This window comes from Oncorhynchus kisutch, linkage group LG2 (genome assembly GCF_002021735.2).
Source record: "Oncorhynchus kisutch isolate 150728-3 linkage group LG2, Okis_V2, whole genome shotgun sequence".
Classification (NCBI taxonomy): domain Eukaryota; kingdom Metazoa; phylum Chordata; class Actinopteri; order Salmoniformes; family Salmonidae; genus Oncorhynchus; species Oncorhynchus kisutch.
In genome coordinates, this window is record NC_034175.2 from 29,461,544 (window position 1) to 29,486,280 (window position 24,737).

The 24,737-nt window shown below is 43.8% G+C and overlaps 1 protein-coding gene across 3 annotated transcripts in view; it reads right to left on the reverse strand.

Annotated features, from left to right (window-relative positions):
* Positions 1–92: 92 nt before the first annotated feature.
* Positions 93–24,737, reverse strand: part of si:dkey-34d22.1 (discoidin, CUB and LCCL domain-containing protein 1) — a 31,727-nt gene continuing 7,082 nt past the window's right edge. Inside the window, exons 2-15 of one of the 3 annotated variants that reach the window (XM_020453112.2) lie at positions 23,027–23,248; positions 22,107–22,244; positions 17,275–17,326; positions 17,037–17,109; positions 16,688–16,821; positions 16,405–16,442; positions 15,707–15,901; positions 15,300–15,412; positions 14,954–15,128; positions 14,669–14,761; positions 13,823–13,916; positions 13,382–13,422; positions 13,194–13,301; positions 93–1,398 (exon numbers count right to left, since the gene is read on the reverse strand). In XM_020453112.2, coding sequence (XP_020308701.1) covers positions 959–1,398; positions 13,194–13,301; positions 13,382–13,422; positions 13,823–13,916; positions 14,669–14,761; positions 14,954–15,128; positions 15,300–15,412; positions 15,707–15,901; positions 16,405–16,442; positions 16,688–16,821; positions 17,037–17,109; positions 17,275–17,326; positions 22,107–22,244; positions 23,027–23,248 — 1,916 coding nt within the window. In that variant the 3' untranslated portion in view covers positions 93–958. Of the gene's footprint in view, positions 1,399–10,810; positions 11,177–13,193; positions 13,305–13,381; positions 13,423–13,822; positions 13,917–14,668; positions 14,762–14,953; positions 15,129–15,299; positions 15,413–15,706; positions 15,902–16,404; positions 16,443–16,687; positions 16,822–17,036; positions 17,110–17,274; positions 17,327–22,106; positions 22,245–23,026; positions 23,249–24,737 lie in introns of those variants that run through there. The other 2 variants (XM_020453106.2, XM_020453120.2) reach the window with 2 other exon arrangements.

The window sequence follows — 24,737 nt, forward strand, 5'->3', positions numbered from 1 at the left end:
GGTAAATTTGGGCATAAAATAATTTAAGACTAAATAAAAATGATTGGTCTTAATGTTTTCTTCACACATCATTTTCTTTACCACAAGATGTCAACAAAGCACGTTTGTGTAATTTTTAATCAACCACAACACACACTTTTATCTCTGTACACAAACATTTGAGGCCCAGGAAATAGTGTTAAATATAATAGAAATCACTATATTCGTCACTGTATTTATTTTTCCAGTACAAAAATATGAACTTTTCAGTGTCATTCAGTTCACTCTGTGAACATGAAGTTCTCCTGAAAGTTATTTTAAAAATATCACAGTAAAAAAACAAAAATAGTAAGCATTATCTAAACAGATGAGAGAAATGGTGTCACAACTTGATACAAGATAATACACTGTAATCAGACAGTCATATTGCTGTTTCCAAGACATGCTCTTTTTTGTACAGCTCCTGTAAGAATGATTTAAACTGACACTTCAATGAGCATTTCAGCTTTCAAGTATGTTAAACTTTGATTTGTAATTTATATTTTACTTTTTGTGCCGTTTTATTCACGGAATATATTAGTTAATTGGAATCAATATATGTCATTAGACACATTTCTTGTAAATAACAGGTCATCAACTTTGGATGGTACTGGTCATGAATGGTCCCTGCTTTGCCCATTACGGTGGCCCAAGGGGTGGGAGTGCCAAGCAGAGAGCAGCCAATGGTGCCACCAAGTGCAAACTGGTACACACAGACAATGAAAAGAATAAGGCTGTGTGTACCAGGTTGGGCTCTATTCAATCCCTATTGCTGAAATTCAGAGTTACAGTGTGAATTAAATTGAAAGACAATGTTCCTGTGTTAGCGGAGACTGCATTCACAGTAAATGCTGCATGTATCGGCGCAATCGTAAATTACCTTTACATTTATAGCGTGCAATATGTAACACTTCAGCAATAGTGGTTGAGCTTGCTGTATTCAGAAAGGCTCCTCATATGGGTGCTGTAGCAGGGAGTCAGACAACAGGGGCTCAGGCTCAGTGTAGACCACACTGGCCGGGCGTGGGACATTGGCATGGAGAGACGTAGTGCAATAGCCATTGGGCAACTTTCTGTGAGAGGGGCAGTCATACTGGGCTTGGGTTATTGTGGTCCTTGTCCCTGTAGAAACCATAGGCAGTACATGTTTGTTGTTGTGCAGTGTCCCCTGTGGAGTTGCCAGATTGGGATCTGGGGGCTGGTCACTGAATGGGGTGGCATACTCGGGCTCCAGGGGCAGGGGCTCAGTGTGCTCTAGGAGCTTTCCAGGGGTATCATAGTGGTTGAAAGTGAAGGGGACGGTGTAGCCCTCCTCCACTGTGGGCCGGAAGGTGGAGCCAAGCTTCTGCCCCCAAGCCATCACATCTGGCTCTGCATAGTCTGGGCAAGCAGAAACACAACAAACATGAATGTGTCATAGAGCTCACATATTACTTCTAGTTCTATGAAGCACCAGAAACCCATACAGTGGCAAGAACAATGATATGAACCCTTTGGATTACCTGGATTTCTGCTTAAATTGGTCATACAATTTGATCTTATATTAATCTAAGTCACAACAATAGACAAACACAGTCTGCTTAAACTAATAACTCAAACAATTCTAAGTTTTCATGTCTTTTTTGAACACACTGTGTAAACATTCACAGTGCAGGGTGGAAAAAAGTATGTGAACCCTTGGATTTAATAACTGGTTGACCCTCCTTTGGCAGCAATAACCTCAACCAAATGTTTTCTGTAGTTGCGGATCAGACCTGCACAATGGTCAGGAGGAATTTTGGACCATTCCTCTTAACAAAACTGTTTCAATTCAGCAATATTTTTGGGATATCTGGTGTGAACCGCTCTCGAGGTCATGCCACAGCATCTCAAATCAGGTTGAGGTCAGGACTGACTGGGCCACTCCAGAAGGCATATTTTCTTCTGTTCAAGCCATTCTGTTGTTGATTTACTTCTGTCTTTTGGGTTGTTTGGGTTGTTGTCCTGTTGCATCACCCAACTTCTGTTGATAGCCTTACAATTTCCTGCAAAAAGTCTTGATAAACTTGGGAATTCATTTTTCTGTCGACGATAGCAAGCTGTCCAGGCCCTGAGGCAGCAAAGCAGACCCAAACCACTATGCTCCCGCCACCATCATTTACAGTTGGGACAAGGTTTTGATGTTGGTGTGCTGTGCCTTTTTTTCTTCACACATAGTGTTGTTTGTGCCTTCCAAACAACTCAACATTAGTTTAATCTCTCCACAGAATATTTTGCCAATAGCGCTGTGGAACAGGTGCCCCTTTCCGAACTTCAGACGTGCAGCAATGGTTTTTTTTGGACAGCAGTGGCTTCTTCTGTGGTGTCCTCCCATGAACACCATTCTTGTTTATTGTTTTACGTATCGTAGACTCGTCAACAGAGATGTTAGCAGTTTCCAGAGAATTCTTTAAGTCTTAAACAGACACTCAAGGATTCTTCTTAACCGCATTGAGCATTCTGCTCTGTGTTTTTGCAGTCATCTTTGCAGGACGGCCACTCCTAGGGAGAGTAGCAACAGTGCTGAATTTTCTCCATTTATAGACCATTTGGCTTACTGTGGACTGATGAACATCAAGGCTTTTAGAGATACTTTTGTAACCCTTTCCAGCTTTATGCAATTCAACTATTCTTAATCTTAGGTCTTCTGATATGTCTTTTGTTCGAGGCATGGTTCACATCAGGCAATGCTTTTGTGAATAGCAAACTCACATTCTATGAGTGTTTTATATAGGGCAGGGCAACTCTAACCAACATTTCCAATCTCGTCTCATTGACTGGACTCCAGGTTAGTTGACTCCTGACTCTAATTAGTGTTTGGAGAAGTCATTAGCCTAGGGGTTCACATACCTTTTCCAACCTACACTGTGAATTATTAAATTATGTATTCAATATAGACAAGAAAAATACATTAATGTGTGTTATTAGTTGAAGCACACTGTTTGTCTATTGTTGTGACTTAGATGAAGGTCAGATCGAATTTTATGACCAATTTATGCAGAAATCCAGGTAATTCCAAAGGGTTCACATAATTTTTCTTGCCACTGTAGCTGAAGTACAGTTTAAATGTAACATCCTTAATTTCAGAAAGGGTAACAGGGGTTAAGGACTTGTCATGACAACATACCCCAGTACTGTACAAGCAGGGGCTTGGGCTCCCGAGTGTTGCTGTGGTCTAAGGCACTGCATCTCAGTGCTAGAGGCGTCTCTACAGACACCCTGGTTCGAATCCAGGCTGTATCACAACCGGCCGTGATTGGGAGTCCCATAGGGTGGCGCACAATTGGCCCAGCGAAGTCCGGGTTTGACCGGTGAAGGCAGTCATTGTAAATAAGAATTTTTCTTAACTGACTTGCCTAGATTAAATGTTTTTTTTTACAGTACTGGGGGTATGTTGTCATGACAGTAGGGCTCATAAAAATACATTCAAATTAAAGTGTTGCTCTGTACTCCCTCCAGCCATGTCTTGAAAGTGCCTCCCTCATACTCAGTAGGGCTCATATCATGGGCATTGTTGAGCCCCTACAAGAGCTCTGTGGCCACAAACAATGGCCGATCTCTAGGGACAGGGATGAGGGCTGACAGGGGAGGCCTCAGACCCTAACCCTCACCCAACCTCTGAGGGGGAGCTATTTTAATTAGAGACGCCTATAATTGTCTTAGCGACTGACCCTCTGTTCTGTTTATCACTGGCCTTCTCAGTGTAGTGCCCCTTCATCTGTGGGAGGGAGGGGGAGGCTGTGCTTCCCTGGCATGAATGCCTTTTATCCAGCTCCAATTAAAGGGTCTCTTTCAGAGCGGGCTCCGCCGACCAAAGAAAGGAATGTTTATACTGCAATTGGGAGACGGACTAAGCGAAGGGGAAGAATGGGCAGCCCATGGAGAAAGCTGTTTGCTTGTCAAGCCTGGTCTGAGCTCTGTAAACTGGCCAGCCAAGTCAGAGGACGTGTGTGTGTGTGTGTGTGTGTGTGTGTGTGTGTGTGTGTGTGTGTGTGTGTGTGTGTGTGTGTGTGTGTGTGTGTGTGTGTGTGTGTGTGTGTGAGAGCGAGAGAGAGCGAGAGTACTTTGGATGAGGTTGGACTGAAAGATGGTGATGGACTCAGAGTCACAGATGGCTGGAGGGAGGGAGTTCCAGAGCAGCCTTGGGGAAGGCCCTGTCACCAAAGCTCTGGAGCTTGGACCTGGGGATGTCAAGGTGGCCTGCTGTGGTGGAACGGAGTGAGCATGTAGGTTGGTGCGGCAGGTAGCCTAGCGGTTAGAAGCGAGCCAGCAACCGGAGCGTTGCCAATTCGAATCCTAGAGGGCATTGCCTGCCGTTGTGCCCTTGAACAAGGCACTTATCCCCCACAACGACAGCTCCCAGTGTGCACCCAGTGTGGCAGCCCCCTGTACTTCTCTAAAATCAGTTTATGTATGTGTGTCTTTCGGAGGGGTTGGGTTAAAAGCGGAAGTAAAATTTTGGTTGGACCTTGCGTGCAATTGATCAATAAAGTGATCTAAATCTTAATCTGTCAGGGGAGAAGGTCTGAGAGGTAAGGGGGGGCAAGGTGGTGGAGGGCTTTGTAGGTCAGAAGGAGGGTCTTGTAATCAGTGTGTTGGGAGACAGGGAGTCAGTGAAGCTGATGGAGGACAGGGGTGATGTGCTGCCAGAACTTAGTGTGGGTGAGAAGGGCTGCAGCGTTTTGAACAATTTGGGGCTTAAGGAGGGAGCTTGAGTTAAAGCCGGAGAGTAGTGAGTTGCAATAGTCAAGAAGGGAGGAGATTAATGCATGTATGAGGGTTTCAGTGGCAGGAAGGGAGAGGGAGGACTTGACTTTGGCAATGTTGCAGGGGGAAGAGGGTGGAGTCCAAGATGAAGTCAAGGATACATGCGTGAGGGGAGGGAGAGACAGTAGTGAAGTTGCCAGCTTTGGTGAGGGTGGATTTGGTGCCTATCAAGAGGAGTTCCGTTTTATCACTGTTGGACTTGAAGTTTTGTCGCATCCATGTTTATTGCAGAGGCAGGATTCAATGTGGGTCAGAGGCTGGTTGTGGAAGGATTTGGTGCCGAGGTAGATCTGGGTGGCGTCGGCATAGCAGTGGAAGTCAAGGTTGAAGTGACGGAGGATCTGACCAAGGTGGAGGATGTAGATAATGAAGAGTAAGGGGCCCAGCACAGAGCCCTGGAGGACACCCTGTGTAACTTCAGCTGAGTCCGAGTTGTGGCCATTGAGGCTCTGGTTTGTGAGGTATGATTGTAGCCATGACTGCGGTGCCCTCAACACCCAGACCCTGAAGCCTGGTGAGGAGGATCTGATGGCTCACTGTCACAAGCGGCACTTAGATTGAGAAGAATCAGGATGTTGAGTGCACCAGCATCAGCATAGGTGAGGAGGTCATTGATTACTTTGAGTGCAGTTTCAGTACTGCGGCAGTGAGGGAAACCAGACTGGAAGGGCTCGATCAAGCCAAACCTTGACCCAGAAAATATAAAAAACTATCGGCCTATATCGAATCTTCCATTCCTCTCAAAAATTTTAGAGAAGGCTGTTGCGCAGCAACTCACTGCCTTCCTGAAGACAAACAATGTATACGAAATGCTTCAGTCTGGTTTTAGACCCCATCATAGCACTGAGACGGCACTTGTGAAGGTGGTAAATGACATTTTAATGGCATCGGACCGAGGCTCTGCATCTGTCCTCGTGCTCCTAGACCTTAGTGCTGCTTTTGATACCATCGATCACCACATTCTTTTGGAGAGATTGGAAACCCAAATTGGTCTACACGGACATGTTCTGGCCTGGTTTAGATCTTATCTGTCGGAAAGATATCAGTTTGTCTCTGTGAATGGTTTGTCCTCTGACAAATCAACTGTAAATTTCGGTGTTCCTCAAGGTTCCGTTTTAGGACCACTATTGTTTTCACTATATATTTTACCTCTTGGGGATGTTATTCGAAAACATAATGTAAACTTTCACTGCTATGCGGATGACACACAGCTGTACATTTCAATGAAACATGGTGAAGCCCCAAAATTGCCCTCGCTAGAAGCATGTGTTTCAGACATAAGGAAGTGGATGGCTGCAAACTTTCTACTATTAAACTCGGACAAAACAGAGATGCTTGTTCTAGGTCCCAAGAAACAAAGAGATCTTCTGTTGAATCTGACAATTAATCTTAATGGTTGTACAGTCGTCTCAAATAAAACTGTGAAGGACCTCGGCGTTACTCTGGACCCTGATCTCTCTTTTGAAGAACATATCAAGACCATTTCGAGGACAGCTTTTTTCCATCTACGTAACATTGCAAAAATCAGAAACTTTCTGTCCAAAAATGATGCAGAAAAATTAATCCATGCTTTTGTCACTTCTAGGTTAGACTACTGCAATGCTCTATTTTCCGGCTACCCGGATAAAGCACTAAATAAACTTCAGTTAGTGCTAAATACGGCTGCTAGAATCCTGACTAGAACCAAAAAATTTGATCATATTACTCCAGTGCTAGCCTCTCTACACTGGCTTCCTGTCAAAGCAAGGGCTGATTTCAAGGTTTTACTGCTAACCTACAAAGCATTACATGGGCTTGCTCCTACCTATCTCTCTGATTTGGTCCTGCCGTACATACCTACACGTACGCTACGGTCACAAGACGCAGGCCTCCTAATTGTCCCTAGAATTTCTAAGCAAACAGCTGGAGGCAGGGCTTTCTCCTATAGAGCTCCATTTTTATGGAACGGTCTGCCTACCCATGTCAGAGACGCAAACTCGGTCTCAACCTTTAAGTCTTTACTGAAGACTCATCTCTTCAGTGGGTCATATGATTGAGTGTAGTCTGGCCCAGGAGTGGGAAGGTGAACGGAAAGGCTCTGGAGCAACGAACCGCCCTTGCTGTCTCTGCCTGGCCGGTTCCCCTCTTTCCACTGGGATTCTCTGCCTCTAACCCTATTACAGGGGCTGAGTCACTGGCTTGCTGGGGCTCTCTCATGCCGTCCCTGGAGGGGGTGCGTCACCTGAGTGGGTTGATTCACTGTTGTGGTCATCCTGTCTGGGTTGGCGCCCCCCCCCCCCTTGGGTTGTGCCGTGGCGGAGATCTTTGTGGGCTATACTCAGCCTTGTCTCAGGATGGTAAGTTGGTGGTTGAAGATATCCCTCTAGTGGTGTGGGGGCTGTGCTTTGGCAAAGTGGGTGGGGTTATATCCTTCCTGTTTGGCCCTGTCCGGGGGTGTCCTCGGATGGGGCCACAGTGTCTCCTGACCCCTCCTGTCTCAGCCTCCAGTATTTATGCTGCAGTAGTTTATGTGTCGGGGGGCTGGGGTCAGTTTGTTATATCTGGAGTACTTCTCCTGTCCTATTCGGTGTCCTGTGTGAATCTAAGTGTGCGTTCTCTAATTCTCTCCTTCTCTCTTTCTTTCTCTCTCTCGGAGGACCTGAGCCCTAGGACCATGCCCCAGGACTACCTGACATGATGACTCCTTGCTGTCCCCAGTCCACCTGGCCATGCTGCTGTTCCAGTTTCAACTGACCTGAGCCCTAGGACCATGCCCCAGGACTACCTGACATGATGACTCCTTGCTGTCCCCAGTCTACCTGGCCATGCTGCTGCTCCAGTTTCAACTTCCACCTGACTGTGCTGCTGCTCTAGTTTCAACTGTTCTGCCTTATTATTATTCGACCATGCTGGTCATTTATGAACATTGAACATCTTGACCATGTTCTGTTATAATCTCCACCCGGCACAGCCAGAAGAGGACTGGCCACCCCACATAGCCTGGTTCCTCTCTAGGTTTCTTCCTAGGTATTGGCCTTTCTAGGGAGTTTTTCCTAGCCACCGTGCTTCTCCACCTGCATTGCTTGCTGTTTGGGGTTTTAGGCTGGGTTTCTGTACAGCACTTTGAGATATCAGCTGATGTACGAAGGGCTATATAAATAAATTTGATTTGATTTGATTAGCAGGTGGGTTTGGAATTGGGAGGCAGAAGTCCATTCCAGAGTCTTGGCAAGGAAGGGAAGCAGGGTATAAGATTCACTTTTTGGTCCACCAGCCACTGTGGCAGGTAGATTAAAAAAAATACACCAGCCAAAATATTTGTTGTTGCTAAAATTACACCAACAAAACACAAAAAAACAGATGAGCATGCTTTGCATTGTTTCTAAAACAATAAATGTAATGTGGTATATTGTTAAATTTCATTTCTTGTGACCCGAGTCTTTTAACCAAATATCACAAATTAGACAAAAATGTTCACCTGCCCCTTTAAGGGGCGGAGGTTATATGTTAGGGCACCTCCAGTCATATTTGTGCCTGTGAGATTGAGTCTGACTAGTTGAAGCGTTGTCTTCTCTTCCCTAACAGTTTAAACTCAAACATAGAAAAACAAAAGAGTTGGAAGGGGTTAACAGCTTTGATGTTGCGGAAGGAGAGGAGGCTTTTGTCAATGTTGTGGGGTGTGTATGAGAGAAATTAACGTTGGCAAATGAGAAGGGTTAATATGAGTTAGGTTGAGGCTAACATAGCAGACAAGATCAAGTATCCCTTGATGTGAGTGGGAAAATTGTTGAGTAATATTGAAACAGTCCAGAACTGCAATGAGATGAATCCACGTGAATATTCATTGGCCTAGCAATAGTAAGCGGGGGGGAGATGGGCATGTGTAGTCCTGTTGCCCTGGCAGGCTAGCCTGGTCCTGGATCTGTTTGTGTTGTATAGCCTAGGAGTTGGCAAAACAGTACAAACAGACATGGAACCAGGCTAGGCTTGACATGACTCTCTCATTTCAGGATTATGACTGCTATGTCTCTGGCTCTTGGTTTACTGTGAATACATCTGGCAAATAGCAAAATATATCTGACAACTGCATGTCTTCTTTCTATTTGATTTAACCTTTATTTAAGCAGGGAGTCATGCTGAGACCACTGTCACTTTCGCAGATGAGCCTTGAACGAACACATCAATAAACAACCATTACACTATACATATCTATATTCATCAATTACACAATACATTAAAAGCAAACACAAAACACGAAAACCAAAACACAATCACATGCATCAAAACCATTCTTCAATAAAAAGGCCCTCTAAAATTTAAGGACTTTTGAAAATCATTCCACACGCAAAAAACTAAAAGCAGATATATCTAACTCGGTGGAGAATGAAGGAATCTCCAGGGTTGGCCATCCGAGTCTGGGTCTGGTAACTTATAGATCTGAAGGTCTATAACGGGTTTAGGTATGGCGGAAATTTATGCAAGAGGGACATATAGAGAAAAAGATTGTGATACAAGATTTTGTGTACTGAACCTATTGCCCGGAATAAATCACATTGTGCTATGATAAACTGCATCCAAAGGCTTCAATACAATGGCAACTGCCATCGTCAATAACCGGAATGAATGTTGACTGAATTATTTGTTTTCTGCTACAGTTTAAGTCGGAAGTTTACATACACTTAGGTTGGAGTCATTAAAACTCATTTTTTCAACTACTCCACAAACAGCTTGGACAATTCCAGAAAATTATGTCATGGCTTTAGAAGCTTCTGATAGGCTAATCAACATCATTTGAGTCAATTGGAGGTGTACCTGTGGATTTACTTCAAGGAGTACCTTCAAACTCAGTGCCTCTTTGCTTGACATCATGGGAAAATCAAAAGAAATCAGCCAAGACTTCAGAAAAAAGAATTGTGGACCTCCACAAGTCTGGTTCATCCTTGTGAACAATTTTCAAATGCCTGAAGGTACCACGTTTATCTGTACAAACAATAGTACGCACGTCTAAACACCATGGGACCATGCAGCCGTCATACCGCTCAGGAAGGAGACGAGTCTCCTAGAGATGAACGTACTTTGGTGAGAAAAGTGCAAATCAATCCGAGAACAGCAGCAAAGGACCTTGTGAAGATGCTGGAGGAAACAGTTACAAAAGTATCTATATCCAGAGTAAAACAAGTCCTATATCAACATAACCTCAAAGGCCGCTCAGCAAGGAAGAAGCCACTGCTCCAAAACCACCAGAAAAAAAGACTGACTTCGGTTTGCACCTGCACATGGGGACAAAGATTGTACTTTTTGGAGAAATGTCCTCTGGTCTGATGAAAAAAAAAAAGAACTGTTTGACCATAATGACAATCGAGTAAAAAGGGGGAGACTTGCAAGCCGAAGAACACCATCCCAAACGTGAAGCACGGGGGTGGCAGCATCATGTTGTGGGGGTGCTTTGCTGCAGGAGGGACTGGTGCACTTCACAAAATAGATGACATCACGAGCGAGGAAAATTATGTGAATATATTGAAGCAACATCAAGACATCAGTCAGGAAGTTAAAGCTTGGGTCATGACCCCAAGCATACTTCCAAAGTTGTGGCAAAATGGCTTAAGGACAACAAAGTCAAAGTATTGGAGTGGCCATCACAAAGTCCTGACCTCAACCCTGTAGAATATTTGTGGGCAGAACTGAAAAAGCTTGTGCGAGCAAGGAGGCCCACAAAGCTGACTCAGTTACACCAGCTCTGTCAGGAGGAATGGGCCAAAATTCACCCAACTTTATGTGGGAAGCTTGTGGAAGGCTACCCGAAACATTTGACCCAAGTTAAACAATTTAAAGGCAATGCTACCAAATACTAATTGAGTGTATGTAAACTTCTGACCCACTGGGAATGTGATGAAAGGAATTAAAACTGAAATGAATCATTCTCTACTTATTATTCTGACATTTCACATTCTTAAAATAAAGTGGTGATCCTAACTCCCCTAAAACAGGGTATTTTTTACTAGGATTAAATGTCAGGAATTGTGAATAACTGAATTTAAATGTAGTTGGCTAAGGTGTATGTAAACTTATGACTTCAACTGTATTTAACGAAAGGACCTGCTCCTATAGAAGAAACCTATTTGAATTCTTAATTTCTTAACTAATTCATCGACATCCTTTTTGAAGGACAGCTTTTCGTCAATCCAGATATTTATAAATGAGGATACCAGCAACGAGGACACCATCCAAAGTACTTATGCATCAGATACATTTTTACTTGATTTGGAAAATAACATACTTGGTTTTACCGGCATTAAGTTCCAATTTCAGTTCAACAAAGGCTTTCTGCAGGACAGTAAAGGCCGATTGAAGATTCACTAGAAGTTGACGGAACATCCATTGATCCAACTAGAGGCTGGGAGAAGGTTAGGCAGTCAACTGGCTGACCAGGATCAATTAAACCACCATTTTGTTCAAATAAAAAGCCTGCCGAGATAAAATGACGATTGAAAGCATCACTTCTCATTTTTCTCAGTAATGATGCCAGAGTCTGACACAACTTGCTTCGGCAGGGAAAGAGGAATTTCCACGCTTCAGTCCATTAACTGTTTTCCAAAATGTTTACAAATCACCAACAAGGTCTGAGATAGAAATTACCAAGATTTTGCTTTCTTGATTGAGGAATTGCCTTGAAACTATACATATCAGCTACAGTCAGTTTTCCTAGCCTTGGCCCCCGGATTTATCATCATAGCAAGATCAGAAAGTTCTAAAGAGAACCAAGGATTTGTTCTATTTTTTACTCTAAGGCATTTAAAGGAAGAGTGTTTGTCTGCCAGAGAGATAAAATAGATAGATAGAACAATTCTAGAACTAATTCAGGGTCAGGCATGCAGCTGATAGAGGAAAGGTCAGAGTAATACATATCATGAAGAAAAGCTTAAGGATAGATATATATATATATACAGTGCCTTGCGAAAGTATTCGGCCCCCTTGAACTTTGCGACCTTTTGCCACATTTCAGGCTTCAAACATAAAGATATAAAACTGTATTTTTTAGGGAAGAATCAACAACAAGTGGGACACAATCATGAAGCGGAACGACATTTATTGGATATTTCAAACTTTTTTAACAAATCAAAAACTGAAAAATTGGGCGTGCAAAATTATTCAGCCCCCTTAAGTTAATACTTTGTAGCGCCACCTTTTGCTGCGATTACAGTTGTAAGTCGCTTGGGGTATGTCTCTATCAGTTTTGCACATCGAGAGACTGACATTTTTTCCCATTCCCCCTTGCAAAACAGCTCGAGCTCAGTGAGGTTGGATGGAGAGCATTTGTGAACAGCAGTTTTCAGTTCTTTCCACAGATTCTCGATTGGATTAAGGTCTTGACTTTGACTTGGCCATTCTAACACCTGCATATGTTTATTTTTGAACCATTCCATTGTAGATTTTGCTTTATGTTTTGGATCATTGTCTTGTTGGAAGACAAATCTCCGTCCCAGTCTCAGGTCTTTTGCAGACTCCATCAGGTTTTTCTTCCAGAATGGTCCTGTATTTGGCTCCATCCATCTTCCCATCAATTTTAACCATCTTCTCTGTCCCTGCTGAAGAAAAGCAGGCCCAAACCATGATGCTGCCACCACCATGTTTGACAGTGGGGATGGTGTTCAGGGTGATGAGCTGTGTTGCTTTTACGCCAAACATAACGTTTTGCATTGTTGCCAAAAAGTTACATTTGAGCTGTAGATCTCTACAGTTCATCCTATGTGATCATGGGCCTTTTGGCTGCATCTCTGATCAGTCTTCTCCTTGTATGAGCTGAAAGTTTAGAGGGACGGCCAGGTCTTGGTAGATTTGCAGTGGTCTGATACTCCTTCCATTTCAATATTATCGCTTGCACAGTGCTCCTTGGGATGTTTAAAGCTTGGGAAATCTTTTTGTATCCAAATCCGGCTTTAAACTTCTTCACAACAGTATCTCGGACCTGCCTGGTGTGTTCCTTGTTCTTCATGATGCTCTCTGCGCTTTTAACGGACCTCTGAGACTATCACAGTGCAGGTGCATTTATACGGAGACTTGATTACACACAGGTGGATTGTATTTATCATCATTAGTCATTTAGATCAACATTGGATCATTCAGAGATCCTCACTGAACTTCTGGAGAGAGTTTGCTGCACTGAAAGTAAAGGGGCTGAATAATTTTGCACGGCCATTTTTTCAGTTTTTGATTTGTTAAAAACATTTGAAATATCCAATAAATGTCGTTCCACTTCATGATTGTGTCCCACTTGTTGTTGATTCTTCACAAAAAAATACAGTTTTATATCTTTATGTTTGAATCCTGAAATGTGGCAAAAGGTCGCAAAGTTCAAGGGGGCCGAATACTTTCGCAAGGCACGGTATATATGTGTGTTTGTACATTCTTACCATTGAGAGGAGGGTTGGGTAAAGCATCATGGACACTCCGCTCTAGAGGGTAGGAGATAAGCTCAGAGTCAGAGCAGGGGAGGCTCTTCTCCTGGAAACTCTGAGAGGCTGCTGGACAGACAAAAACACTTTCAGAGAGGTCCTGGAAGAGTAGTAAGGGTAAAACAGTGAGCAATGCGCAATAATACCTTTGGGTAAGGAAAACTTTTTCATGTGTGCAGCTTTTTTCCTAAAAAAGACAAGACAACAAATCAAATTACACCATAATGATTTATCATAACATCAGAATAACACTGGAAAGTATGTGGACACTTGTGTTATCTGGGCGTTTGTTGGCAGCTAAGGACTAGATTCTCAGATCCGCGCTAGCCGACATCCACATAGCGGTGTCGGAGATGGCAGCGGTGTCTGAGGTGAATTTAACACGAGTCGGATGGGTGTGGCTTCGTAACAATGACCACACTAGCAGCCGCTCACCGCTTTGACAGCTCTAAAGCAGTTACACCTCCGACAGCTATTGCCGGTTAACACTTGATCCGATTGAAACTGATTCAAATATCAAGCATTGGGAGGATAGCCAGTGTGTGGGTGTTGGACTGCTAACTACATATGGTATAGTGTTACAATACCTTCTATTCCACCAGACTCCAGCCAACAGACAACTGACACACAGGATCAGTCCGAGAACCACGCCCACCGCAACTATCACTGGCTGATTGGAGCCTGCAGGGCACAGGAGGAGTCATTAGCATGCTAGGCTGAAGGGTAAGCACAACAAACTCCCACTGCTGAAGAAAGGCCAGCTTTAAACTATAATTTAGCTATGTGCTTTATAACAATGTGAAGGAAGTCCAGTGTCAAGCAAATAAGCAATCTAACGTCAAAATCGATACTGTCGTACAACCATTTTTACAGCTGTTATAAAAGGCATGGTGGCCCCAAGGCTTATTCCGATCAATCAAGTACAAATTAAATTCCTCAGAAACTGCTGTAGTTCAAATTGAAAAACAAAGTACTTTAAAAAACCCTAGAGTCAATGCCTGCATCCGTGTGTAAATCTAATTGCCACAATACAAAAATCCCTATCAAAATCCATCTGTTTAGGCTAGATGTCGGCCTTCCGCATCTGCGATTGAAGTTGGCAGAACTACAGCATTGTTTGTCAGACCAGGAGACATCCCAAAAATCGGTCTTGTCATGATAATGTCTGTTTGGGCTACAAACTAATATGTGGAAAGATGACTTACACGAACACAATGGTGTTCTCCATTTTACTCTACGACCCCCACAAGCTTCACGAGACTCGTCGGTACTACTGATCTGCCAATTGCCTTGAATTGCCTCTGTTTTGCCATGTATGAATGCGTTATTCAATGTGTTTTTTTATACCTAATCTCCTAAAATTCAAACTCAAATAGCAAAATGGTCCCCGAAAGGATTAGACTTTTAGGGGTTTGAACACATTAGGTACATACTCAGGCTTGAGTCCTTTATGATAACAGGGCCCTCTGTGGGGACTGGATTGAGATGAGGTGTTGTGCTAACATCAACTTTTAAGGATGGAGATCCTATAGAGAGAGTTGGAGGATATGATATGAATGGCATCCAGCATACAAGCTACATTCGCTCTTGCTGATGCCACAATTGCAATTTACCATACAATATAATGGAGAGTTTATTCTAGTGGCACAGCTGCTAAGAGCATGTAGTATTCACATCTTCTAGACTGTTTTTATCTGGAAGGTATGGTTGAGCCTTACCCCCAGCGGAGCGAGGCCTGGGGTGGATCTTGGGGAGAGGGCAGCCCAGGACCTGGACGTGTGCCGAGGCCCTACCTTGCCAGCTCTGGGGCTGCAGCCGGAGGTACCGGACTACCACCGGAGGAAACAGGCTATTGAGAACCCTCAGATGACCATCAGAGTGGGCTTCAAACACCTACAGGCCAAGAAGAGTGACATTAACAAAGCTAGTTCTCTTAGATGGCTAACAGCACTTCCCTGTTCTACAGCCTCCCACAGCCTCTGTTTGCTCAGCGCAGCTAGGAAAACTTAGCACAGATAGGAAATTTATCAGTAAATGTTGAAGAAAACATTGCAGGCAGCGTACCTTTTTCTCTCTGCTGAGAGCAGCTTTGTAGACTTTCCAGTTGTGGCGGTCTTTGCTAAAAAGGAGAACGTAAGATTCGATGTAGAAGTCAGCCGATCCCCTTGTTATTATTCCTGGGAAAACACAGCGTGTCTTTTTCAACACTCCAGACCACATTCATAATAGGCTACACACGGATTGTTTGGAAAATCTAACTAGAAGTTAGCCTATCAACATCACAGCTGGGACTGGATATTTTTTTTGTTGTTTTGAAATCAGCAAAATAGTATTTTGAGTTCAATGAAAAAACAGTAGTTTCTATCTTCATATTAATAACAACTCAACGCTAATTATAGTGGATGTGGTAAATTAGACTCCTATTTTGGCCATGAGGGGAGAAGAACATCACCTCATAAACTTTCACTGACCTGTGACACTGCTCTTGTCTGTAAGCTCTAGCTCCAGCCAGGGCTCCCGGTCACTACCATCCGATGCCCAGGGAAGTAACTGTCCCTCTGCATCCATGTTCTTAGGGGACCATAATACAAGCTGCCCCAGTCTGTTCACTTCTCTCCAGATGGAAGATGCATTGAAACCAGACACAGTCAGTTCATCATTACACTCTGTTGGAGAGGAGAAGCAAGAAGAGAGTTGAAGTGACAGAGGAACAGGGCCAGCTCTAGCTTTTTCGGGGCCCTAAGCATCTTGCGGAAAAACATTTTACTAGCATCCCTTTTGACAGTGGAGAGAAAAATGTATGTTTTAAAGCACATTTCCTGCAATTCTTTGTATGACTTATTCCATGTTAATATGATATCTGAGTGAGAATGACTAACAAAATCAATGGTGCGTGTCCGGTCGGATTTCTGACATGATTACTACAAGTTTAGTTAGCTGGCTAGACTTACTGCCAAATGAAAAAAATGTTAGTTGACATGGCTAATTGAGTGACTGACTGATAAAAAACAAAATAAAAACTGCAGATGCACAACCACATTTCAAAATTGCACCTGGTGGCCCTAAGCGACCGCTTATAACTGGAACCGGCCCTGCAGAGGAAGATAACTTGCAATAATGACTTGAACAGCTAATTTAGTCTGGCATTATATGTCCTGGTTCCGCTTACCTTTGGTGAAAACCAGCTTCTTTTCAGACAGTGATCCCCTGTCAAAACAACAATGTTCATGAATGGCATCCCTGCATACCACAAGCAAGAGCGGATCCATATACAGTAAGTGGCCCACATTTCAGCTACCCAATAACACCTACAGAGGTCCTGGAATGCTGATTAGATTACATTACATGAAACGTTACCTTTCTGAACACAGCAAATATTAACAGTGTGTCATCATGAATAATGAATACGCATCCCTTTCTCCCAAACCAAAATGATGTGGATAGAAACATACATCTTGGACAGAATGCCGTTGGCAAAGCTGGACTCATAAAGCGTGAGGCTCCTCCCACGGGTCACAGTGATCCGTCCTCCTAGGTTGTCTGACACCACCCCGGCATGGATCGCAGCTTTGCACAAGACTGACGTCTGAGTGGGGTGGGGGAATGTGTGTGTGTGTGTGTGTGTGTGTGTTTGTGAGAGAGATTTAGAGAGAGAATAAGAGAAAGAGAACAAATAGTTTCAATAAACTATTACAGCTCTCCACTGTTTAGCCTTCCTCGTGTGGCCCAGTACAACCGATGTCATTATCACAAGGCTGAGTTGATGAGGAAGTGAAACTGGAGCTGAGGCAGTATACTCACATCTCTGTAACCCTGCTCAGAGTGACCACATATGTCCCCCGTCACGTCCTTACACCCAGCAGGACAGTACACACTGGAGAAGAGGAGTCACGTGTCACAGAGGTCCACCATTTCACACACAGTTTCTCTATAGCCATATGTTAAAAATTCCTCAACGAGCCTGTAAAGACAAAATGTAGTTCACAGCAAAAACAACACTGAGAAGTGACTACTGAAATAGCCAGAGTTGTCCACTTACCTAAACTGCTGAGAGATAAAATGTGTTCCTCTTTGTCGACACGAAATGAGACCTGGTATTGAAATCAAATAGAATATGGCTTTGTAAACAAACAAAACAAAAAACATCTGTCCACTCTCAGGATAATTCTAAGGAACTTCGCAATAGACGGGTGAGTAACACAAACAGACAGGCACACACATACATGCACATATACAGACACACATACACTATACATGCACGTACAGGGGACTTGTGATTGTTACTGTAGATGTGACTAAGTATTTTGTCATCTGTGACTTAACTCACAGAGCAGAGAGAATGCCTCTTGTGTGTTAACGTGACAGAGTGCAATTTGTGGCACTGGCTCCAGACATAGCTGCATTTCATAAACAACTGAGTAAATAACAGGAAACAGGGATATACAAACCACTTTAGCACAAATTGGAGAAACAAAAATCTTGAAACGCACACTATTTGTGGCTGTAAATTGGGTAAACGGTCATTTTATGATCCCAAAAAAGATCAATGCACACATTGCTAATTGTCACACTGGTATAAATGAGTTGGGAGACAGGCGCAGGAATGCGTAATTATTTTAAAATTAAGCCCCAAATTACGGCGTGCCGTGTAAAGGCACGGTGACGAAGACCAAACAAACACATCACAAAAACACAGGGCTGAAACCCCCAAAAAAGAGCGAGGAGTATCTTGAATAAATAACACTAGCGCACAATGATTATCATACGGGATGAGACCCGCAATCATCTGCGCATTCCACAGTGGTGCGAAAGCCCAAAACACACAGCACAGGTACTCACACACACTAACAGACATAGTAACAATAATTGACAGCACCATGGTGAACAAAGGGCACATATATACAAATACAATCAGTGAGAATAGGGGCCAGGTGTGCGCAATGAAAGTTCCAGAGGGATCCGTGACACTAATTCTACTATCAATGAGGCAACAATGTCAAGTCAAAACATCTCCTTCTTTTTTGGGAATGATTTTCACAAGTAATGTGGTACATTTTTACAATTTGAAGCACAAAATTCAAAACAGATAATCAAAAAGGCTCATGTTTCAAAACTCTAAGCACATTTTCAATTGACTGAGTACAACAGACACATTCACAAAGTCACTTGTTTACTGCACCAAATCACTAATTTAGTTTGGACACATATTCAATCTAAGTATTGTATCTGCTTTTCAAAATGCAATATTCAGTTCACATTTGATATGATTTTCTTGTAATTTGTTAACAATACAATACAGCAGCAACTCTTCCTGGGGTCCTGCAAAATTAAGCTAGCTCTAGAATTTTAAAAACATTACAATACATTCACAACAGATTTAACAACACATTAAGTCTGTGCCCTCAGGCCACTACTCTACTACCATATATCTACAACACAAAATCCATGTGTACATGTGTGTATAGTTGTATGGTATCATGTCTCTGTATGCATGTGTCTGTGTCTGTGTTTGTGTCACTTCACAGTCCTCGCTATTCCATAAATTGTATTTTTTTTAAATCCAATTTTACTGCTTGCATGAGTTATTTGATGTGGAATAGAGTTCCATGTAGTCATGGCTCTATGTAGTACTGTACGCCTCCCATAGTCTGTTCTGGACTGTGAAGAGACCTCTGGTGGCATGCCTTGTGGGGTATGCATGGGTGTCCGAGCTGTGTTCCAGTAGTTCAAACAGACAGCTTGGTGCATTCAAAAAATACTCACAAATACTAGTAGTGATGAAGTGAATCTCTCCTCCACTTTGAGCCAGGAGAGATTAACATGCATATTATTACTGTTAGCTCTCGTACATTCAAGGGCCAGACGTGCTGCCTTGTTCTGAGCTAATTGCAATTTGTCCATGTGCGACAAAACTAGGGCCTGTAGGACCTGCCACGTTGATAGTGCTATTAAGAAGGAACAGCAGCACTTTATTATAGACAGACTTCTCCCCATTTTAGCTGCCGTTGTATCAATATGTTTTGACCATGACAGTCGACTTGCTCAATTTCCACATTATTCATTAGAAGAGTTGAGGTTTAGGGTTTAGTGAATTGCTTCGTCCTCAAATTCCAACTCGCCTCCAAGGAATCACGGAAATCCCCGAAGTCTACATTTCCAAGAGAATCCGGTGTCACCCGAGTTCCCTCGGAGATCACAGAGGGCTCTCGACTAGCCTCCTCCGGAGCCCATGCAACTGGGCAGGGCTAGATTGTCTCCTGCTGAGTGCTTACATAGACTGAACACCAAGAGCTGTCTGTATTGTGGAGCTACGGGACACTTCTTATTTAGCTGCCCATTAAAATACCAGGCTCATCAGTAGGTACGAGTACACTCGTAACCCCCTATGCTACCTTGTTGTGGTGAGACCAGTCCAAATTCATCCGGGTGCTCATTGACTCTGGGGCTGACGAGACCTTTATGGACACTACCCTTGTGTCAGAGCTGGGTATCGCCACTCAACCCCTTTCCATCCCGATGGACGTTAGAGCGCAGGATGGGCGCTCTATTGACAGAGTCACCCACAATATGGTTCCTATCAACCTGTGAGTGTCAGGCAACCACAGTGAGGCTATGCAGTTTCTGCTCCTGGAGTCTCCTCATGTACCCATGGTTTTGAGGTTTTAATGGCTTCAGAGAAACAATCCCCTAATCGACTGGGCTACGTCTTCCATCATGGGTTGGAGCCCATTTTGCCATGCACATTGTCTGAAGTCGGCACAGCCTGCCCTAGGACATCTTCCTGCGGGCTTGGGTAAAGCCTTGTATTACTCTGCCATTCCCGCAGAGTACCAGGACTTACGGAAGGTTTTCAACTCTGGCCGCTCCGCATCTCTTCCTCCACATTGGCCCTACGACTGTGCAATCGACCTTCTCCCCGGCACTGCACAGCCTCGGGGGAGACTTTATTCCCTGTCGTGTCCGGAGACCAACGCGATGGAGGGGTACAATGAGGACTCTTTCGCAGCAGGGATTATGTGTCCCTCTGTCTCCCCCCCAGCGCAGAGTTCTTCTTTGTGGAGAAGAAGGACAAGACCTTGTATTGACTACCGGGGCCTTAATGACATTATGGTTAAAAACTGTTACCCGCTACCACTCATCTCCTCAGCTTTCGAGACTTTCCAGGGAGCGGTCATCATCTCCAAGTTGGACCTTCCAAATGCCTACCATTAGGTTTGGTTACGGGAAGGAGACGAGTGGAAGACAGCCTTTGACAAGACTGGTGGGCACTACTGGTACCTGGTGATAACATTCGGACTGACCAACGCTCCCACAGTGTTCCAGGCCCTTGTCAATGATGTGCTCCGTGACATATTGAACCGATTTGTGTTTGTCTACCTCGAGGATATCCTAATTTATTCCCGGTCAGCTCAAGAGCATGTCCTCAATGTCCGACAGGTCATCCAGCGTCTCCTGGAGAACCAGCTTTTCGTGAAGGCGGAGAAATGTGAGTTCCATTGCTCCACCATATCCTTCCGAGGATACAGAGAACGCTGCAGAGAATATTCAGATGGACGCTGACAAGGTGAGAGGGGTGGTGGATTGGCCTCAACCCACATCCAGAGTGCAGCTGCAACATATCCTGGGGTTTGCTAATTTCTACCGTCGTTTCATCTGGGGTTACAGCACCCTTGCTTCCCCTCTCTCTGCACTCACCTCTCCCAAGTTTCCATTCTCATGGTCTCCAGCAGCTGACTGGGCATTCTCAGACCTTCAGCACGTCTTCCGTAATCCATGGACTTCCCGTCGCCATGGTCAAGACCACCGGACCCCTGCTCCCCACTACCATCTTGGGCAGAGGGTATGGCTTTCTACTCGGGATCTGCCCCTCCGGGTGGAGTCCCGCAAACTTTCCCCTCGTTTTATCGGCCCTTTCACCATCTCTAAGGTCCTTATCCCCTCTGCTGTTGGCCTGCTGTTGCCCCGCACCCTCTGTATACATCCAACTTTCCATGTATCTAGAATTAAACACCTGTCTCATAGCCCTTTGTCTCCTGTTTCCATCACTCCTACACACATATGAACATTGGCGTACAAATTCCATTGGTGTAAACATGTGTGCATACATTAAACTGACTTCATGCCTGTGACTCCATCAACTCTAATGCTGGACTTGAATGCAACTGGGTATGAAATTACAGCATTCTCTTTGACACCTCAGTAATGGCTGTTTGTGCCTTTCAACTTGCTTAGCAGCACTTTGGGGGTTACCAGTGATGTAGGTGGCGAGCAGAAAAACAACAATTATGATCACAGTGGGTGCCCTTCAGCACTGTTGTTTACATCAATGAGGTATGGCCACTGTAAAAAAATAAAAACTTAACCAATTGCTTAATCAGCGTTTTTCTGAGTTGAGTGGCCTTCAAATGGACAAGAATTTGAGCTAAGGTGTTCACATTTGTTCACTCAACAAACTCTGCTCAAAGTGAGCGAATTTGAAAAAGCTTGTTGAGTAAAATTACAAATTCATGTTAACCCTTGGAAGGCAACACTGTATGTTGGTTCAGCTATATACCCAAATGTTGAGTATGCTGAGCAATGTTGAGCAAACTCACAATCCTATTGCAGCCTGACAATTGTATGTTGAATCAACTGTATTTTTTTTATTTTTTTTACAGTGTATGTCATTGCTTTCACTGAGAAAGTTCCACCACAGAGCTACTGTGCACGTGTGGGAAAATAATATATTATCATCAACATTCTGTGTGTAATGTGATTGTATGATGAATTAATTAAATTAGATGAAGCATTTCCATATGTAGAACAGTTGTATATACAAAGGTAGCTATAGAAAGTAAACGTGTGAGCAGTGTGTGATGAATTGGGCCATACCTGAGTGTTGGTCTGTGGTGTAGGAGAACAGGAACCCTCGGCCTGAGTGATGGGGGCCAGAGTAGAATACTATTGTCACCTCATTGCTGTTTACAGTCACATTTTTCTCTGAGTCTTCAAGCTGTCCACACAGGGGGCCTGTGGATGACAGACAGACAGGCATGCATGTAAGAACCCATACGCCACACACACACACACACACACACACACACACACACACACACACACACACACACACACACACACACACACACACACACACACACACACACACACACACACACACACACACACAAACATCAGCACAAACATGACCAAGCTGGAGGCCTAGAGGCAGGGCAGTCTGGCTTTACACACTATGCTAGTGTGTGGTCTCCTAGTCATGATTGTGTAGTACTGCAGACCATCCATGCTTGTGTGAACAGATGACATGAAGTGAGCTCCAGAACAGCATGAGGTTGCCCCTGTGGAATCCGCTAATAAAAACAATATAATAAGCAGGGTAACTGAATAGTTACAGCCTCTGGAATTGTCATCTGATATCTAGGAATGGCATCATACCCTGGTGCCCACAAGGTATGGCTGGATGCACCGTAGTGGTGTAGAATCGGCAGAGATGCATTGGCAGTGACATTGTATTTATGTGCTCTCTGCAGTCTACACTGCATGGCTTTTACTAGTAGCAAAGATAGGTTTTGAATTAACTACTTAACAGAAGAGACAGATCAAGTGGTCCATCAGAAGTGGGTGGATTTGTCTTAATGACAAGCATTAATTCAGTCAGTCAGAACTTGAGTGAGAATTCAAAATGTCACTATAAAATAGTTTCTCAATAGCATGTACAGTAAATCCCTTGTAAAAGTAGAGACAAGCACATAGCCAGCCAGGTCTGCGGCCCTGTGTGCACTGGAGAGTCTTACCCAGGCTGGGAGCTCCGTTGTTGGGTGTGATGGTGAGGGAGCCATTCCTGCAGCCCGGACTCCTTTCCACGTCAAAGTCCCCAAAGAGGAGGTGCAGTGTACGTCCCTTCGGAACTCGCAGTCTCCACTTACACCAGGAATCAACAGGGTAGGTCCACGGGTAGTTCTGAGAGGCCAGGGTGCCACTCTCTGTGGCCATCACAGTGTGCCCGCAGCCATTGCCTGAAATATGAAGACAACCAAACTTACAGTTATAACAGTTATTGTACTTGTACATAATACATCTGTCATATATGCAATGGTTTGGTGGCTAATTCCAGGCAAATTATATATCCTAACACTGTGTATGGTAATGTTGCTTTGGCATCCAGGGTAAATCCACAGTAATGTCAAATTTCCACACAAGTACGATAATGGCTATTTCCAGGAAATCCTTGGCCGCATGGTGTGTAGGGGTGAGAAGTGAATGAATGCATGACTAGCAGTGTAGGCAGTACGGCAGGGCAGCTGTGGCTTGTTAGCAGAGGGGACGGCCAAGTTCCCCACTGTTTAGTCACAGTACATAACAGGGACTTTCATTAATGATGTTAATACGGCAAGGACACTATTTAGAGCTCTGTTAATTATAGGGCTCCTTTCCCAGACAAAGTGAGTAATAGGAGTCTCCAGGGAGGAAGCACTGAGTGTGCGCAGTAGAGCAGGAGATGTTTACACTCCTGAGATCATAACCGCAAACTGTCCTAAAACAACCAGCTGCTGAAGCAGTCCTCCTCAACACTGTTGGACACTGCTTACAGTAAAACAAGATTGAAGGCCCTACGCGATCAAAACTAAGTGGAAAATACTGTTATTCAAAGGCAATGAGAAAGTGTGTTTGATTGTGTCATTTGTGTCATTTGAATCCAAAACTGCAATCATAACTCTTTAACGGGTTAACATGTTTGATTGAACAATACCCTCTGTTTTAGCACTCCTTACAGGGGCTAATCCTTAATACTACAGAGCAAACTCATCATCCTTCCACTCTGTTTCTATTTCATTTTAATCAATGTTTTCCTGCTAGTTCTCTGTCGTACCTCTTCTTATTGCCCTATTCTTAAATGTTTCCTATTTATTTTTAATTTGTATTTTATTTAACCTTTATTTAACAAGGCAAGTCGGTTCAGAATAAAATCTTATTCACAATGATGGCCTACCACAAAGCAAAAGGCCTACTGCGGGGATGGGGGCTTGGATTAAAAATAAAAATAACATACAAATATAGGACAAAACACACATCACGACAAGAGAGGCAACAGAACACTACATAAAGAGAGACCTAAGACAACAACACAGCATGGTCTACCTCTGTGGCTATGACTAACTATTTTTTGTAACGGAAAGAACTCAAATATTTAGCTAGACACATTCTTAATGTGACTGTTTGGATGAGTCAGTGCATTAGGTCATAGAGGTAAGTGCTGTGGGGTTGGCTGGCTGGCTTAAAGTTGTACTGCGGTCAAACCAAGGACACCCACGCTTCCAGGGTAGACAGAAAGAAGCGCAGTTCTCCCTTGGGTTTAAAATTAAGTTTGTGTGAAGAGTTGGTGGTCTCTGTTACTTTCCACTCACATGTCACATACACGTCACACTGGTTAGCCTTTCCTGTCCAGCTAAGAGACTCTTCCAATCATAGTACATAACATTATATCTTTCTTTCTTTCTCCTCTCT